The sequence below is a fragment of the Hyla sarda genome, chromosome 2, assembly GCF_029499605.1.
Source record: "Hyla sarda isolate aHylSar1 chromosome 2, aHylSar1.hap1, whole genome shotgun sequence".
NCBI classification, from domain to species: domain Eukaryota; kingdom Metazoa; phylum Chordata; class Amphibia; order Anura; family Hylidae; genus Hyla; species Hyla sarda.
The window spans coordinates 6,558,289-6,577,584 of NC_079190.1; the positions used below are offsets into that span (position 1 = coordinate 6,558,289).

At 46.3% G+C, this 19,296-nt stretch overlaps 1 protein-coding gene across 1 annotated transcript in view; it reads right to left on the bottom strand.

Moving 5' to 3' along the window:
• Nucleotides 1-18,326, bottom strand: part of LOC130356484 (olfactory receptor 7A17-like) — a 44,869-nt gene extending 26,543 nt beyond the window's left edge. The window contains exons 1-2 of the mRNA XM_056558104.1: nucleotides 17,997-18,326; nucleotides 8,464-9,336 (exon numbers count right to left, since the gene is read on the bottom strand). Of these exons, the coding sequence (XP_056414079.1) occupies nucleotides 8,464-9,336; nucleotides 17,997-18,326 (1,203 nt within the window). The remainder of the gene's footprint in view (nucleotides 1-8,463; nucleotides 9,337-17,996) is intronic.
• Nucleotides 18,327-19,296: the final 970 nt, after the last annotated feature.

Genomic DNA, 19,296 nt, shown 5'->3' on the forward strand with positions numbered 1-19,296 from the left:
GGACCAGAGGAGAGAGGAGCCGGGGAGAAAAAACGCCTCGTGCGAACAAAGTCCATATCCAGGCGGAGCTCCAGACGCCATCCGGAAGAACGCATGTCAATGCGAGTGGCAAGATGAATGAGTTCATGTAGGTTAGCAGGAGTCTCTCGTGCGGCCAGAACATCTTTAATGTTGCTGGATAGGCCTTTTTTAAAGGTCGCGCAGAGAGCCTCACTATTCCAGGACAACTCGGAAGCAAGAGCACGGAACTGAATGGCGTACTCGCCAACGGAAGAAACACCCTGGGCCAGGTTCAGCAGGGCAGTCTCGGCAGAAGAAGCTCGGGCAGGCTCCTCGAAGACACCACGGACCTCAGCGAAGAAGGACTGGACTGTGGCTGTGGCAGGATCATTGCGGTCCCAGAGCGGTGTGGCCCCAGACAAGGCCTTTCCAGAAAGGAGACCACGGCAGAGTCTAGAGTCCTCATCAAATTTGTCCGGCAGGGACAAGCAGGGGTTAGGAGCGGCCGGTTGCTGCGGAGGAGTTGCAGGAGCCGGCGGAGGAGATGGTTGTTGCAGCTGCTGTGTCTGAGACTGAAGTTGCTGTATCTGCGGCAGCAGCTGCTGTATCTGTGACTGAAGTTGCAGTGTCACGGTGGTCAAGTATGCCAGCTGGTGATTTCGTTGGGCAATCTGTCGGGCTTGCTGGGCGACCAGTGTGGGGAGGTCGGCGACAAGTGGCAGAGGAACTTCAGCGGAATCCATGGCCGGATCTACTGTCACGCTCCCGGCTGGTAGGAGGTGGATCCTCTGTGCCAGAGAGGGATTGGCGAGGACCGTGCTAGTGGACCGGTTCTAAGTCACTACTGGTTTTCACCAGAGCCCGCCGCAAAGCGGGATGGTCTTGCTGCGGCGGTAGTGACCAGGTCGTATCCACTAGCAACGGCTCAACCTCTCTGGCTGCTGAAGATAGGCGCGGTACAAGGGAGTAGACAAAGGCAAGGTCGGACGTAGCAGAAGGTCGGGGCAGGCAGCAAGGATCGTAGTCAGGGGCAACGGCAGGAGGTCTGGAACACAGGCTAGGAACAAACAAGGGAACACTTTCACTAGGCACAAGGGCAACAAGATCCGGCGAGGGAGTGCAGGGGAAGTGAGGTATATATAAGGAGTGCACAGGTGAACACACTAATTAGAACCACTGCGCCAATCAGCGGCGCAGTGGCCCTTTAAATCGCAGAGACCCGGCGCGCGCGCGCCCTAGGGAGCGGGGCCGCGCGCGCCGGGACAGGACCGACGGAGAGCGAGTCAGGTACGGGAGCCGGGGTGCGCATCGCGAGCGGGCGCCACCCGCATCGCGAATCGCATCCCGGCTGGAGGCGGTACCGCAGCGCACCCGGTCAGTGGATCTGACCGGGGCGCTGCAGCAACGAGGATGAGGCGAGCGCTCCGGGGAGGAACGGGGACCCGGAGTGCTCGGCGTAACAGTAACAGGGTTGATGTTCCTGGAGGGATCCGCCAGATGGAAAAGTATTTAGGCAAACTAGAAGAATGGTCAGAACTCTGGACACTGAAATTTAATGTGGATAAGTGCAAGTTAATGCACCTGGGGCGTAAAAACCCTCAGGCAGAATATAGATTATTTGACAGTCCTGACCTCAGTATCTGAGGAAAGGGATTTAGGAATAATTATTTCAGAAGACTTAAAGGTCGGAAGACAATGTAATAGAGCAGCAGGAAACACAAGCAGAATGCTTGGATGTTTAGGGAGAGGTATAAGCAGTAGAGAGGGAAGTGCTCATGGGTGTATAGGGAGAGGTATAAGCAGTGGAGAGAGAGAAGTGCTCATGGGTGTATAGGGAGAGGTATAAGCAGTAGAAAGAGAGAAGTGCTCATGCCTCTGTATAGAACACTGGTGAGACCTCACTTGGAGTATTGTGCGCAGTACTGGAGGCCGTATCTCCAGAAGGATATAGATACTCTAGAGAGAGTTCAAAGAAGATACTAAACTAGTACATGGATTGCAGGATGAAACTTACCAGGAAAGGTTAAAGGACCTTAACATGTATAGAAGAAAGAAGAGACAGAGGGATGTGATAGAGACTTTATATACATAAAGGGAATCAACACGGTAAAGGAGGAGAGGAGATTTAAAAGAAGGAAAACTACCACAAGAGGACATAGTTTTAAATTAGAGGGGCAAAGGTTTCTGCAGTAATATGAGAAAGTATTACTTTACTGAGAGAGTAGTGGATGCATGGAATAGTCTTCCTGCAGAAGTGGTCACTGCAAATACAGTGAAGGAGTTTAAACATGTATGGGATAAGCATAAGGCTATCCTTCATATAACATATAGATAGGTATAAGGCTATCCTTCATATAAGATAGAGATAGGTATAAGGCTATCCTTCATATAAGATAGAGATAGGTATAAGGCTATCCTTCATATAAGATATAGATAGGTATAAGGCTATCCTTCATATAAGATAGGGATAGGCATAAGGCTATCCTTCATATAAGATATAGATAGGTATAAGGCTATCCTTCATATAAGATAGAGATAGGTATAAGGCTATCCTTCATATAAGATATAGATAGGTATAAGGCTATCCTTCATATAAGATAGAGATAGGTATAAGGCTATCCTTCATATAAGATAGAGATAGGTATAACGCTATCCTTCATATAAGATAGGGATAGGCATAAGGCTATCCTTCATATAAGATAGAGATAGGTATAAGGCTATCCTTCATATAAGATAGAGATAGGTATAAGGCTATCCTTCATATACGATAGGGATAGGTATAATGCTATCCTTCATATAAGATAGGGATAGGTATAAGGCTATCCTTCATATAAGATAGGGATAGGCATAAGGCTATCCTTCATATAAGATAGGGATAAGCATAAGGCTATCCTTCATATAAGATAGGGCCAGGGACTATTCATAGTATTCAGATTATTGTGCAGTTTAGATGGGCCAAATGGTTCTTATCTGCCGACACATTCTATGTTTCTATAAATTAGGGATTAAACCCTAAATTGCACTCTGTCACACAATCCTGAGCAGCAGATGATTTGTGGAGCAAATAAAAATAAACTCAATTGGGCTGAAAAATGAGGAGATAAGATGGTTGATAAAGTTCCGGCAGCTTGGAGATCTGTATGAGGCAGCTGACAGCTATCTGCCCCTCTCTGCTGCAATGCTCAATAACGTGAATAGGAGGTTTAGCAATCAATGATCCTTCTCAGAGTAACAGCACAGCACTTTGCACTCCTGCCTTTCCCTAATGCTGATGTGACTAGCAGTTGCAGTGTAACGCTGTGGTATGAGCTATTCACACACACACAGTCCCGTCCTCTCCATCTGAGTGCATAGATGAAATGAAGAGAGGCAAGATGGCCGCCGATTATATAGGGGCTGTGACATCACAGGGGTCAGTGAACACTGATAGGCTGCATCTCACATGTGGTTCATGGTCAGACCGCCTACCTTCATTCCCGCCGCTGTTTCCCGACCTCCCATAATCCCCTGCCCCATGTAATCACATGTGGATCCACCATCTTAGCTCTCCAATAGCCTGGAACGCTGTAAAATGGAATTTAATGAAGCGATTCGCACAATAGAATCGCAGCGATATTCGCATTAGTTGCAAATCGAATATTTCATGAAATTCGTAACAAATTCGGGTTCATCAGCTTCAATTCGCTCATGTCTAATTATTATGTAGGCGGCCAAAATGCCAGAACTGTTTTTAACAGCATTTAGAGATATGCTTTACAGCAATACCCAAGGACATAGGCGGCAATAGACAGCAGCTGACCCATTCACGTGACTAGAAAATCTGTTTAAGCATGCTCTGTGACGAGGTCATTTTTACAGAGGGAGGGGGAGGCTGAGTTCTTAATGTCTCCTCTATCTACTTCAGTCATCTTTAATTGTAATGCTGTACTGATCACTTTCCTCCTCCTTATCATCAAATATATAACAGAAAGTATCAGTTTAGTTTTAGGCTTAACCCCTTAAAGGGGTACTCCACCCCTAGACATCTTATCCCCTATCCAAAGGATAGGGGATAAGATGCCAGATCGCCGGGGACCCGCTGCTTGGGACCCCCGGGATCGCCGCTGCGGCACCACGCTATCATTAAAGCACAGAGCGAGTTCACTCTGCACATAATGACGGGCGATACAGGGGACGGAGCAGCGCGATGTCATGGCTCCGCCCCTCGTGCCGCGGTGCCGCAGCGGCGATCCCGGGGTCCCCAGCAGCGGGACCCGGCGATCTGACATCTTATCCCCTATCCTTTGGATAAGGGATAAGATGTCTAGGGGCGGAGTACCCCTTTAAGGACCCAGCCAATTTTCACTGTGGTACCGGGCCATTATTTGCACATCTGACCACTGTCACTTTAAACATTAATAACTCTGGGATGCTTTTACCTTTCATTCTCATTCCAAGATCGTTTTTCATGACATATTCTACTTTATGTTAGTGGTAAAATCTTTTCGATACTTGCATCATTTCTTGGTGAAAAATTCCAAAATTTGATGAAAAAATTGAAAATTTTGCATTTTTTTTAAACTTTGAAGCTCTCTGCTTATAAGGAAATATTTTTAATATTCCAAATAAATTATATATTGATTCACATATACAATATGTCTAATTTATATTTCCATCATAAAGTTGAGATGTTTTTGCATTTAGAAGAGATCAGAGGCTTCAAAGTTCAGCAGCAATTTTTCAATTTTTCACAACATATTTCAAAATCAAAATTTTTCAGGGACCAGTTTTGTTTTGAAGTGGATTTGAAGGGCCTTCTTATTAGAAATACCCAATAAATGACACCATTGTAAAAACTGCACCCCTCAAAGTATTCAAAATGACATTCAAAAGGTTTGTTAACCCTTTAGGTGTTTCACAGGAATAGCAGCAATTTGAAGGAGAAAATTCAAAATCTTCATTTTTTACACTGGCATGTTCTTGTAGACCCAGTTATTGAATTTTTACAAGAGGTAAAAAGAGAGAAATCTTTCTAAAATGTGTAACCCAATTTCTCTCAAGTAAGAAAATACCTCATATGTGTATGTCAAGTGTTCGGCGGGCGCAGTAGAGGGCTCAGAAGGGAAAGAGCAACATTGGGATTTTGGAGAGTGAGTTTTTTTTAAATGGTTTTTGAGGGGCATGTCACATTTAGGAAGCCCCTATGGTGCCAGAACAGAGAAAAAAAAAACACATAGCATATTATTTCGCAAACTACACCCTTCAAGGCATGTAACAAGGGGTACAGTGAGCCTTAACACTCCACAGGTGTTTGACGACTTTTCGTTAAAGTTGGATGTGTAAATTATTATTTTTTTCACTAAAATGCTAGTTTTCCCTCAAATTTAAAATTTTTACAAGGGATAATAGGACAAAATGCCCCCCAAAATTTGTAACTTCATCTCTTCTGAGTATGGAAATACCCCATGTGTGGACATCAAGTGCTCTGCTGGCGAACTACAATGCTCAGAAGAGAAGGAGTGCCATTGAGCTTTTGGGAAAAAAAATAATTTGGAATAGAAGTCAGGGGCCATGGGCGTTTACAAAGTCTCCCGTGGTGCCAGAACAGTGGACCCCCCCCCACATGTGACTCCATTTTGGAAACTACACCACTCGCAGAATTTATTAAGGGGTGCAGTGAGTATTTACACCCCACTGACGTTTGACAGATCTTTGGAACAGTGGGCTGTGCAAATGAAAAATTGCATTTTTCATTTTCATGGACCACTGTTCCAAAAATCTGTCAGACACCTGTGGGGTGTAAATGCTCACTACACCCCTTATTACATTACATGAGGGGTGTAGTTTCCAAAATGGGGTCACATGTGGGGGGGTCCATTGTTCTGGCACTATGGGGGCTTTGTAAACACACGTGGCCTTCAATTCCAGACAAATTTTCTCTTCAAAAGCCCAATGGCACTCCTTCTCTTCTGAGCATTGTAGTTCACCCGTTGAGCACTTTACTTCCACATATGGGGTATGTTCTTACTCAGAAGAAATGGGGTTACACATTTTGGGGGGGCTTTTTTCCTATTTACCCTTGTGAAAATGAAAAATTTAGGGTAACACCAGCATTTTAGTGAAAATGTTTTATTTGAAGAATTTTCATTAAACACCTGTGGGGAGTTAAGGCTCACTATACCCCTTGTTACATTACGTGAGGGGTGTAGTTTCCAAAATGGGGTCACATGTGGGTATTTCTTTTTTTGCGTTTATGTCAGAACCGTTGTAAAATCAGCCACCCCTGTGCAAATCACCAATTTAGACCTCAAATGTACATGGTGCACTCTCACTCCTGAGCCTTGTTGTGCACCCGCAGAGCATTTTACGCCCACATATGGGGTATTTCCGTACTCAGGAGAAATTGCGCTACAAATTTTGGGGGTCTTTTTTTCCTTTTAACGCTTGTGAAAATAAAAAGTATGGGGCAACACCAGCATGTTAGTGTAAAATGTTTTTTTTTTTTTTTTTTTACACTAACAAGCTGGTGTAGCCCCCAACTTTTCCTTTTCAAAAGGGGTAAGAGGAGAAAAAGCCCCCCAAAATTTGTAGTGCAATTTCTCCCGAGTACGAAAATACCCCATATGTGACCCTAAACTGTTTCCCTGAAATATGACAGGGCTCTGAAGTGAGAGCGCCATGTGCATTTGAGGACTAAATTAGGGATTGCATAGGGGTGGTCATAGGGGTATTCTACACCAGTGATTCCAAAACAGGGTGCCTCCAGCTGTTGCTAAATTCCCAGCATGCCTGGACAGTCAGTGGCTGTCTGGAAATGCTGGGAGTTATTGTTTTGCAACAGCTGGAGGCTCCGTTTTGGAAACCCTGCCGTACAATATGTTTTTCATTTTTATTGGGGGGGGGAGACAGTGTAAGGGGGTGTATATGTAGTGTTTTACCCTTTATTATGTGTTAGTGTAGTGTAGTGATTTTAGGGTACATTCGCACTGGCGTGTTACGGTGAGTTTCCCGCTAGGAGTTTGCGCTGCGGCGAAAAAATTGCCACAGCCCATACTTGAAGCAGGAAACTTACTGTAAACCTGCCCGTTTGAATGTACCCTGTACATTCACATGGGGGGGGGGGGGGCAAACCTCCTGATGTTTCAAAACTACAAGTCCCAGCATGTACTGACAGACCATGCATGCTGGGAGTTGTACTTTTGCAACAGCTGGAGGCACACTGGTTGGAAAACCTTCAGTTAGGTTCTGTTACCTAACTCAGTATTTTCCAACCAGTGTGCCTCCAGCTGTTGCAAAACTACAACTCCCAGCATGTACTGATCACCAAAGGGCATGCTAGAAGATGTAGTTATGCAACAGCTGGAGGTACGCAACTACAACTCCCAGCATGCCGAGACAGCTGTTTGGGCATGCTGGGATTTGCAGTTTTGCAACATCTGGAGGGATACAGTTTTAGAGAACACTGCAAAGTGATCTCCAAACTGTGGCCTTCCAGATGTTGCAAAACTACAACTTCCAGCATGCCATGACAACTGTTTGGGCATGCTGGAATATGTAGTTTTGCAAACAGCTGTCATGGCATGATGGGAGTTGTAGTTTTGCAACATCTGGAGGGCTACAGTTGGAGACCACTGTTAAGTGGTCTCAAACTGTACCCTCCAGATGTTGCTGGGCAACTTAACGGCTTCCGTACGATCCAGCCGCACGACATCGTCTCCCGCCGATCTCCGTCGCCTTCAGCCTCCGGATGGGTAAGTGGATCTTCGGCGTCGGTCCCCATCGGTTTCCCCGTGCTGCCCCGCCTATTGTGGGGGGGCAGGACAGGGAAAACTAAAGTTAACCCCCCCCCGCCCCGATCTGCTATTGGTCGTCGCTTCTGACGCCCAATAGCAGGGATAGGAGGGGTGGCACCCCTGCCACCTCACTCCTATCCCTTCAGGGGGAACGTAGGTGTCTTAGACTACCGCGATGCCCCTTATATTCCGGGTCACCGGGTCACCATAGACCCGTATGACCCGGAATAGGCACAAACCGCAAGTGTGAATTCACTTGCAATTTGCCGCGATCGCCGACATGGGGGGTCTGATGACCCCCCGGGGCATTTGTGCGAGGTGCCTGCTGATCGATATCAGCAGTCATCCCGGTTGGACCGGGACGGAAATTCCCACGGGCGTATGGATACGCCCTTCGTCCTTAAGTACCACAAAGCCAGGGCGTAACCATACACCCTAGGTCCTTAAGGGGTTAAGATGTTAAAGGGGTACTCCACTGGCCAATGTGGAACTAAATGTTCCGAACGCTGTTTTCGCGCTGCGGGGGTCGGCCATGCCCCCTCATGATGTCACGACCATGCCCACTCTATGCAAGTCTATGGGAGGGGGCATGAAGGCCATCACGCCTCCTCCCAGTGGTGGGAACCCCATGATCAGACATCTTATCCTCATTTCCATTAGATAGGGGATAAGATGTCTAGGGGTTGAGTACCCCTTTAAATGACGATCTCAAAGTTCTTTTAATCTCCTCATTCCTGAGACAAAATATGATTGGACTGCTAGAATGGGGCACAAAGGTGTAGAGGAAGATAAGAGAGACGTAAACGTCCACCTGTGGCTTTTGGGTCTGTTCGTAGGTGTAAACAAGGAGCCGCGGTACGTAGTAGGTTCTGATGATGAACCAGTGGGTCACACAGGTGTAGACGGCTTTATTACCACTATTAGATTGGGCCGACGAGCAGACTTTTGTGATGATGATGGTATAGGAGAATATGATGAAAGATAATGGCCCCAGGTGACAGACTAAGCCAATATAATAGGCTTTCAAAAGAGTTGGAGCCGGATCCATATAGGTTGTGACTCCAACAGTACCGATAGAACAAAAACAATTCTTTATCTTATTTGACCCACTATATGGAAGAGCATATGCCAAAATCATGATGCCAAGTCCGATCACAACAGCTATCATGCATAACGCTATGCAAACGAATACGGTAAGTCTGTTACCAATGATGGCGTGATACTGAAGGGGCTTACAAATGGCGACATAGCGGTCAATGGCCATAAACATGATGATAAAGGAGTCAAGAGGATTAAGGGTGTGAAAGATTAAGGGTGTGAAAGTTGAGGTGTCAAAGAGAAGGTCGGAGAAGGCCAGGCTTGCGATTATAATGTACATCGGTTGGTGTAAATGTTCTTTATAGAAGGCCAACAGGATGACAGTGAGGTTTGCACATAATGACAGATAATAGATCAGGAAAATAAGAATCCCAAAGACAATGTGATGTTTCTCAGGAAGACCAGGAAACCCAACCAGGACAAACTCGAAAAATGCTGATTCATTGGCCATTAACGTCTTCAATATCTGTGAGAAACACAATGGGGGACATATTCATAGACTTTTGTATTAACCCCTTAGGGAATTTTCACCTTAAAGGGGTACTCCCGCCCTAAGACATCTTATCCCACCACTGGGGACCCCTGCAATCTTGCATTCAGCACCCACATCCTTTGGATAGGGGATAAGATGTCTTAGGGCCGGAGTACCCCTTTAAGGACTCAGCACTTTTTTGCAATTCTGACCACTCTCACTTTATGCATTAATAACTCTGGGATGCTTTTACCTTTTATTCTGATTCTGAGATTGTTTGTTTTTTCGTGACATATTCTACTTTAATATACAGGAAAATATTTGTTGTTACTTGCATCCTTTCTTGGTGAAAAATCCCCAAATTTCATGAAAATTTAGAATTTTTCTAACTTTTAAACTTTCTGCTTGTAAGGAAAGTGGACATTTTTAATAAACTATATATTGATTCACATATACAATATGTTTCCATCATAAAGTTGACATGTTTTTACTTTTTGAAGACATTAGAGGGCTTCAAATTATAGCAGCAATTTTCAAAATTTTCAGGAAAAATTCAAGTTAAGTTTGAAGTGGATTTGAGGGGCTTTTCTGTGAGAAATACCCCCTAAATTACCCCATTATAGAAACTGCATCTCTCAAAGAAATCAAAATGACATTCAGAAAGTTTTTTTTTTAACCCTTTAGGTATTTCACAGGAATAGCAGCAAAGTGAAGGAGAAAATTTTATAATCTTCATTTTTTACACTCTTACATGTTCTTGTAGAGCCATTTTTTTAAATTTTTACAAGGGGTAAAAGGAGAGAAATTCACCCAAAATGTATAACCAAATTTCTCTTGAGTAAGGCAATACCTCTTATGTGGATGTAAAGTGCTCTGCATGTGCACTACAAGGCTCAGAAGGGGAGGAGCGACAATGGGATTTTGGAGAGTGAATTTTGCTGAAATGTTTTTTGTTTTTTTTTTGGGGGGGGAGGGGGCATGCCGCTAAATGCGACATGCCCCCCAAAAACCATTTCAGAACAGCAAAAAAAAAAAAAACACATAACATTCTATTTTGGAAACTACATGCCTCAAGGAACGTAACAAGGGGCACAGTGAGCCTAAACACCCCACAGGTGTTTGACGACTTTTCATTAAATTTGGATATGTAAATTTTAAAAAAAATTCACTGAAATGCTGGTTTTTCCACACATTTTACATTTTTAAAAGGGGTAATAGGAGAAAATGCCCGCAAAATTTGTAACCCCATTTCTTCTGAGTATGGAAATACCCCATGTGTGGATGTAAAGTGCTCTGCTGGCGAACTACAATGCTCAGAAGAGAAGGAGTCACATTTGGCTTTTGGATGCAAATTTAGCTGAAATGGTTTTTGGGGGGCATGTCCCATTTAGTATGCCCAGAACAGCAAAAAAAAAAAAAACACATGGCATACTATTTTGGAAACTACACACCTCAAGGAATGTAACAAGGATTACAGTGAGCCTCAACACCCCACCGGTGATTGATGACTTTTTGTTAAAGTTGGATGTGTAGATGGAAAAAAATGTTCACTAAAATGCAGTTTTTTCCCCAAAGTTTACATTTTTACAATGAGAAAATGTCCCCCCAAAATTTGTAACACCATTTCTTCTGAGTATGGAATTACACCCATATGTGGATGTAAAGTGCTCTGCAGGCAAACTACAATGCTCAGAAGAGGAGGAGCTCCATTGAGCTTTTGGAGAGAGAATTTATTTGGAAAGGAAGTTGGGGGCTATGTGCGTTTACAAAGCCCCCATGGTACCAGAACAGTGGACCCCCCCACATGTGACCCCATTTTGGAAACTACACCCCTCAGAGAATTTAATAAGGGGTACAGTGATCATTTACACCCCACTGGCGTTTGACAGATTGTCATGTCTGTATTGGTCTGTGTTCACACACAGCCTATTGGTTATGCTGTATGTGAACAGTTTTATCTTTCCTGGACAGGGAAGAGTTGATTTCTCCGGCCTTTTCAGCACAGGCCTCTGTTAGTCAATAGCCTTTCAGGTGTGACTATTTATAGTCAGCCCAGCTTAGTCTCTGTGCTGGTGATTGAGTTGGACTTCCTGATGTCTAGCTGCTAACATACTGCCATGCTGCTAATGGAGGCTGGGTGAAACACTTCTTATTTGAGCTTTTATCTACTATATCTGTTTTAGCATGCATTTTGTATTTTCTTGTTTTAGCTTTGTTATTTGGCATGCTCAGTAGATTTTAAGCTGTGTTTTTACAGTCGGTTTTAGGATTTGTATATCCTTTCTCTTATGTGTCTGTTCACACGGTGTATTCTCTTGTTTCTGTTTATGTGACGTTCTGTGTTATATTTCTGTTTTCCTACTGGGCCAGCATCCTGACCACACTGCGGTGTGTGTGCTGCTGGCCAGTAGTCTATTTGGATTTATTATTAATTGCTATTCCTATAGTGGAGTGTCCAGTTTGTGTGTCCAGTGTGAACAGTGCCCTAACTGGCATCCCTGTTTCTGTTCCATGGGACTCCTTGTCTTCTGGAGGTGTTCTAAAGGCATTGCGATTATTACTGTCTTGTGTTCAGTGTGAACAGTGTTCTATAAATATATCCTGTGTATCTGGCATTTCTATTACCTGTCCATGGACACTTCTTGTCTACTGGAGGTTTTGCTTAGGGAATGCGTATATTCCTCATTAGCGATAGATCCCTGTTTCTGGTCCATGGGGACTTTGTTTCTTCTGGATGTTCTGGGGAATTATGCTATGTTCCTGTCTGTTCCTATAGTCTGTTTACTTATCCGTTTTCCTGTCTGGTGTTTTGATCTTTATGGTTATTAGTTCTTGATTTCAGATCTTTGGAGTTCTGTACATGACTACTGATCTATAGTGTCCTCTGTACATGACTACTGATCTATAGTGTCCTCTGTTCACGACCGATCTATAGTGTCCTCTGTTCATGTCCGCTGAGAGTGTCCTCTGTGCTGCTCACTGATCTGTGTCCTATTGACTTAATCTGTTCTAGAAGAGTTCTATGTTCCTGTTATGTTTCTGATTTGTGACCGACCATTTATTGGTATGTGTTTTTAGTTAGGCCTCTGCACTTTAGTTCAGGAAGAGACCAGTGCCCAGTTGTCGATTCACCGGTTAGGGGTCAGTTTAGGGCTCACTCTCCCTGCCCCCCGGTCGTTCCTTGACACAGATCTTTGGAACAGTAGGCTGTGCTAATGAAATATAACATTTTTCATTTTCCCAGACCACTGTTCCAAAAATCTGTCAGACACCAGTGGGGTGTAAATGAGCACTGCACCCCTTATTACATTACATGAGGGGTGTAGTTTCCAAAATGGGGTCACATATGGCGGGAGTCCACTGTTCTGGCACCCAAGGAGGTCTTTGTAAACACACGTGGCCTTCAATTTCGGACAAATATTCTCTCCAAAAGCCCATTGACGCTCCTTCTCTTGTGAGCATTGTAGTTTGCCCGCAGTGCACTTTACATCCACATAATGGGTATTTGTGTACTCAGGAGAAATTGCATTAGAAATTTTGGGGTCTTTTTTTTCTTTTACCTCTTGTGAAAACGAAAAGTATGGGGCAACACCAGCATGTTAGTGTATCAAATAAAAAATTTTTACAATAAGAACATGCAAGTGTAGACACCAACTTTACCTTTTTATAAGGGGTAAAACGAGAAAAAGCCCATCAAATTTTGTTAGGCAATTTCTCCCGAGTACGGAAATACCCCATATGTGGCACTAAATTGTTGCCTTGAAATACAACAGGGCTTACGATGTGAGAGAGCACCATGCGCATTTGAGGCCTAAATTAGGGATTTGCATAGGGACGGATCCGAATGCAAGCATTACACTTGCCTCCGATACCAAAATTACCCTACAGCAGTGTTTCCCAAACAGAGTGCCTCCAGCTGTTGCAAAACTCCCAGCATGCCTCGACAGTCAATGGCTGTCCGGCAATACTGGGAGTTGTTGTTTTGCAACAGCTGGAGGCTCTGTTTTGAAACAGTGTCGTACGAGACATTTCTCATTTTTATTGGGTGGGGGGTGACTGTGTAGGGGTATGTGTATATGTAGTGTTTATTTTTTATTTTGCACGGTGTAGTGCAGTGTAGTGTTTTTAGGGTACATTTACATGGGCGGGGGTTTACAGCCAGTTTGCCGCTGGGAGTTTGAGCTGCAGTGGAAAATATCTCAAACTTGCAGCGAGAAACTGACTGTAAACCCCCGCCCATGTGAATGTACCCTGTTGCAAAACTACAACTTCCAGCATGACCGTTGGCTGTCCGTGCATGCTGAGGGTTGTAGTTATGCAACATCTGGGGGGGGGGCACGCTCTTCGGGAGAGGAATACTTCTTTTTATGTGCCCGGGCCGGCTCCCGTGTGTGGCTGCAGGCGGGGGCCGGCCAGAGCAAATAAAAACTAATACTGTATACTAAAAACCAGGGGGCCTCCAGTTGTTGTGAAACTACAACTCCCAGCATGCCCAGACCGGCAAAGGCTGTCCGGGCATGCTGGGAGTTGTAGTTTCACAATAGCTGGAGGCCCCCTGGTTTTTAGTATACAGTATTAGTTTTTATATGCTCTGGTCGGCCCCCGCCTGCAGCCACACATGGGTGCCGGCCCGGGCACATAAAAAGAAGTATTCCTATCCCGGACATCCCTGTGTTCCGAAAAATATTTTTGGGACATAAGGATGTCTGCCGGTCACTCACCATTCCCCGGCCAGCGCGCGTCCTCCTTCAGTCCTTCGCTTCTCCGCCTCTATAGTTGTACGCACGTCCCCCGTCACTGACGTCCTGTGCGTACAACCATAGAGACGCAGGAGGACCGCAGGATCATCGCAGGAGGACGCGCGCTGGCCGGGGCCTGGTAAGTGACCGGCGGCGCGTCATCTTCTTCAGTGATCCGGTCACCGCTCCCCCGGTCCCGGCACCTACTGCTATGGTCCATAGGCCATAGCAGTACATGTGACCCGGGCCGGAGGAGCGGTGACCGGATCACTGTGGGGGCAGCAGTACAGACATACAGCCTCCAGCCATATACTGTATATGGCTGGAAGCTGTATGTCTGTGGGGTGGGGGGAAACTGCCTACTATTGTGGGGGAACTGCTGACCTAATGTGGGGGGGAGCTGCCTACAAATGTGGGGGGAGCTGCCTAATATTGTGGGGGAACTGCCTACTATTGTGGGGAACCTGCCTACTATTGTGGGGGAAATGCTGACCTAATGTGGGGGAGCTGCCTTCTATTGTGGGGGAACTGCTACTATTGTGGGGGAGCTGCCTACTATTGTTGGGGAGCTGCCTATTAATGTGGGGGAGCTGCCTACTAATGTGGGGGAGCTGCCTACTATTGTGGGGGAGCTGCCTATTAATGTGGGGGAACTCCCAAACTAATGTGGGGGAGCTTGCAATCAAATGTGGGGGAACTGCCAACTTAATGTGGGGGAACTGCAACCTAATGTGGGGGAACTATACTGCCTACCTAATGCGAGGGGAACTATACTGCCTACCTAATGTGGGGGAACTATACTGCCTACCCAATGTGATGGAACTTTACTGCCTACCTAATGTGGGGAACTATACTGCCTACCTAATGTAGGGGGAACTATACTGCCTACCTAATGTGTGGGAACTATACTGCCTACCTAATGGTGGGGGAACTATACTGCCTACCTAATGTGGGGGAACTTTACTGCCTACCTAATGTGGGGAACTATACTGCCTACCTAATGTGGGGGCACTTTACTGCCTACCTAATGTGGGGGAACTATACTGCCTACTTAATGTGGGGGAACTTTACTGCCTACCTAATGTGGGGGAACTACAAGGTACCGTACATCACTCTACATTTTAACTGTAAAAGTTGGGGGTCGTCTTTTACGCCCAGTCGTCTTATACGTATATATTGTATTCATAGACCTGCTGACAATGTGGAGAATGTGTAATGTTCACACTCAATAAAGTGTTTGAAAATAAACTTGTGTTTAGATGCATTTTACTTTAATTACATCAGTATTTTCATAACAAACAATACATGTGCTTAGAGGGTGAGGGTTTCTTTAACTAATCTAGCGGAAGAGACTCGAGTGCTAAAATCCACGGGTTAGGGGACGCAAATTACTTGCCTTGCCCCGGGTGCTGACAACCCACGCTGCGCCACTGCCAAGACAGCACAGGAGTTTGTTAGGGACAACTCTGTGAATGTCCTTTAGTGGCCCAGCCAGAGCCTGAACCCAATGGGACCTGAAAATGGCTTCTATTAACTGGAGGCCACAGTTTATAGACTACGTGTATAAAGTATATACTGTCTGATGAGTATACAGTAAGTAGAATATAACATACCTATTGCCCGGCACACGCGAGGCTCTTCTATCAGATCGTGTATAATAGAATCTCTCTGCTCTTTTATACAGGTCGGGCGGCAGGTTTGTTCCTTAGAGAGATTGTGGAAATTTCGGGATACAGGTACAGTAATTGCTCATTAATGTTTTGAATGCAACAAACTTTTAATCTCTGAAGATGTTTTATTCCCTTCAGTTGTATTACAGCTATTTTGCACACACATATTTTCTACATCGTTACGTGAACATCAACTGCCTTGCAGTCTGTACTATACAAAGGTGTCTTACTGTGAAACTAATCATCACGTTTTTATAGTTAAAGGGGTACTCCGGCGCTTAGACATCTTATCCCCTATCCAAAGGACCCCGCCTGGGACCCCCCTTGATCTTGCATGCAGCACCCCAGTTAAAATCAGTCCCCGGTGCATGTTCGCTCCGGGTCTGATTACCGGCGACCACAGAGCCGGCGGCGTGTGATGTCACGCCTATGCCCGCGTGTGATTTCACGCTCCGACCCTCAATGCAAGCCTATGGGAGGGGGCGTGACAGCTGTCACGCGCCCTCCCATAGGCTTGCATTGAGGGGCAGAGCATGAAATCACACGGGGGCGAAGTCGTGACGTCACATGCCGCTGGCCCTGTGGTCGCCGGTAATCAGACAGCTGTCATGCCCCCTCCCATAGGCTTGCATTGAAGGGCGGAGCATGATGTCACACGGGGGCATAGGCATGACGTCACACGCCGCCGGCCCTGTGGTCGCCGGTAATCAGACAGCTGTCACGCCCCCTCCCATAGGCTTGCATTGAAGGGCGGAGCATGATGTCGCATGGGGGCGTAGGCGTGACGTCACACGCCGCTGGCCCTGTGGTCACCGGTAATCAGACAGCTGTCACGCCCCCTCCCATAGGCTTGCATTGAGGGGCAGAGCATGACTTCACACGGGGGGCGTAGGCGTGACGTCACACACCGCTGGCCCTGTGGTCGCCGGTAATCAGACAGCTGTCACGCCCCCTCCCATAAGCTTGCATTGAGGCTCAGAGCGTGATGTCACATGGGGGCGTAGGCTTGACGTCACACACTGCCGGCAATTAGACAGCTGTCATGCCCCCTCCCATAGGCTTGCATTGAGGGGCAGAGCATGACGTCACACGGGGGCGTAGGCGTGACATCACACGCCGCCGGCCCTGTGGTCGCCGGTAATCAGACAGCTGTCATGCCCCCTCCCATAGGCTTGCATTGAAGGGCGGAGCATGATGTCATACGGGGGCGTAGGCGTGACGTCACACGCCGCCAGCCCTGTGGTCACCAGTAATCAGACAGCTGTCATGCCCCCTCCCATAGACTTGCATTGAAGGGCGGAGCATGATGTCACACGGGGGCGTAGGCGTGACGTCACACGCCGCTGGCCCTGTGGTCGCCGGTAATCAGACAGCTGTCACGCCCCCTCCCATAGGCTTGCATTGAGGGGCGGAGCGTGACATCACACGGGGGCGTAGGTGTGACGAACATGCGAACATGCTCCAGGGACTGATTTTAACTGGGGTGCAGCGTGCAAGATCACGGGGTCCCCAGCGGCGGGACCCCCGCGATCAGCCATCTTATCCCCTATCCTTTCGATAGGGGATAAGATGTCTAAGCGCCGGAGTACCCCTTTAAAGTAATTCAAGAAGACAGAGAGCACAGTTGCTGACTAGCGCACCTGTATGGGCTAATACTGCACAGTTCCCAGGTGTGTCCAATGGCCATAGCTGACAAGTAATATTACTGATGGGGTGCTAAGTTGTGAAAAACATAGAGCAGAAATCCAATATATAGAGAAGAGTGAACTTGCTCTCACCGTCCATGTAGTCGAATTAATCACCGGTCCTCCGTTCGGCAGGGAGACATAAGTTAAGAGCACTCAGAGGCTAACAAACGTTTTTTTTTTTTTTTTTTTTCTTCAAACATATTTTATTGAAATTTTTAACAAAAACAATATAATTTTTTTTTTTTTTTTTTTTTTAAAAGGGAAAATAATACATAATATACATACATGCGATGTCTTGCAAGAGCACAAAGGCAACATCTCAAGTTTAGCAGAGTAACATTAGAAATTTCACCCTTAACAATGTAAACCGTTGTAAAGTCAAGACAGAAGTCTGGGGGGGGGGGGGGAACAGAAAGGGCAACTTGACGTGCTGAAATGAGGAGTATTCGCGGCCCTGTTTATGATCGAGGCAGGCGTAGGGTTCCCAAGGTATCCCCTATAGATTGTAAACAGTACCACTCTGTGAGGCTGAAGGATTGGACTATGTCAGCTATTACAGAGGTCATATAATGGTTAACAATAATATGTTTCCACTTGTCAAAAAATTTCTGAGTCTTAGTGTTTTTGTGTCGTTCCGTGTCAAGCCGGTCAACATTACAGAACAGTTTCATTTGTTGGATTACCATTGACAAAGTGGGGCTAGAAGTAGATAACCATGCAGTAAAAAGGCAGCGCAAAGCTACCAGTAAGACGACATGAATCAGTGTGGGTACCGCCGAGTGTTCCGTATGAGACAGTTCTGGGGGTCTCAGTTGGTGGAAAAGGAAAACCTGAGGCTGAAGGGGCAAGGTCAGTTTCCAAGTGTCTCTAAGATAACTTTGAATCATCGTCCAGTATTCCTGAGTAGAAACACAGGCCCAAACACCATGCCAAAGGTCAGTAAGCGGTGAGACGCACATTTGGGGCCGGCCGTTATTCTGTCGGGGAAATCTGGGGAAGGGAGTATATTGAATCCATAGAGAGCTCTGTGTGCGGATTTAAAATAAGTCTCTCTCCAGCGCTCTTTGATTACACATGTGAGTAGTTTTTGCCAGCCCTTCAAAATACTATCTGAGATATTGTCATCAGGGATCCACTGTCCCCAGGACGCAAACAGAGAAGAAGGGTCCACTTTCAAGAGGGTTTGTCTAAATGCAGGATAAAGGTCCGAGATCGACAGGCTGCGCTGGCCCGAACCAATGAGGTCGTCCATGGGATGTGCATTCGCTTCCCTAGACAGATCGCGCAATCGGTGTTTTAGGAAAGAGTAGATTTGATTGAGAGTATAAATGTGAGACGCTTGCTCGGGCGTGATCCAGGGATGTTCCTGATTGTTCATCAGATCGTTAGCTGTACGGATGGCATGATCCTACCATGTAGTCAAAGTCCTTGCCGTGATTCCATCCGGAAGCTCAGGCAGGCCTGTAAGAGGGAGATATTTCGATACTAAGTAGGGAAGACGATACAGCTTACGAGCCTCTTTCCATGTCACGATGGTATCCCTTAACAATGAGGAATGTTTGACCAACGGAGGAAGTCTGGAGTACGGCGTATGTAGCAGCGCCGCCAGATTCTGCAGACCTCCAGATGTTGAAAAACAACAACACCCAGCATGCCCGGACAGTCGTTGGCTGTCCGGGCATGCTTGGAGTTGTAGTTTTGCAACATCTGGAGGTCTGCAGGTTGAAGGCCACTGGTATTGGAGTTTATACTCACCTGTCCAAGCCGCTCCGGACCGTCACCGCTGCCCTGGATGTCGCCTTCCATCACTGTCGCCGCGTCCCCGGTGTGTCCCCGATGCTCCGGCCAGGCATCTGC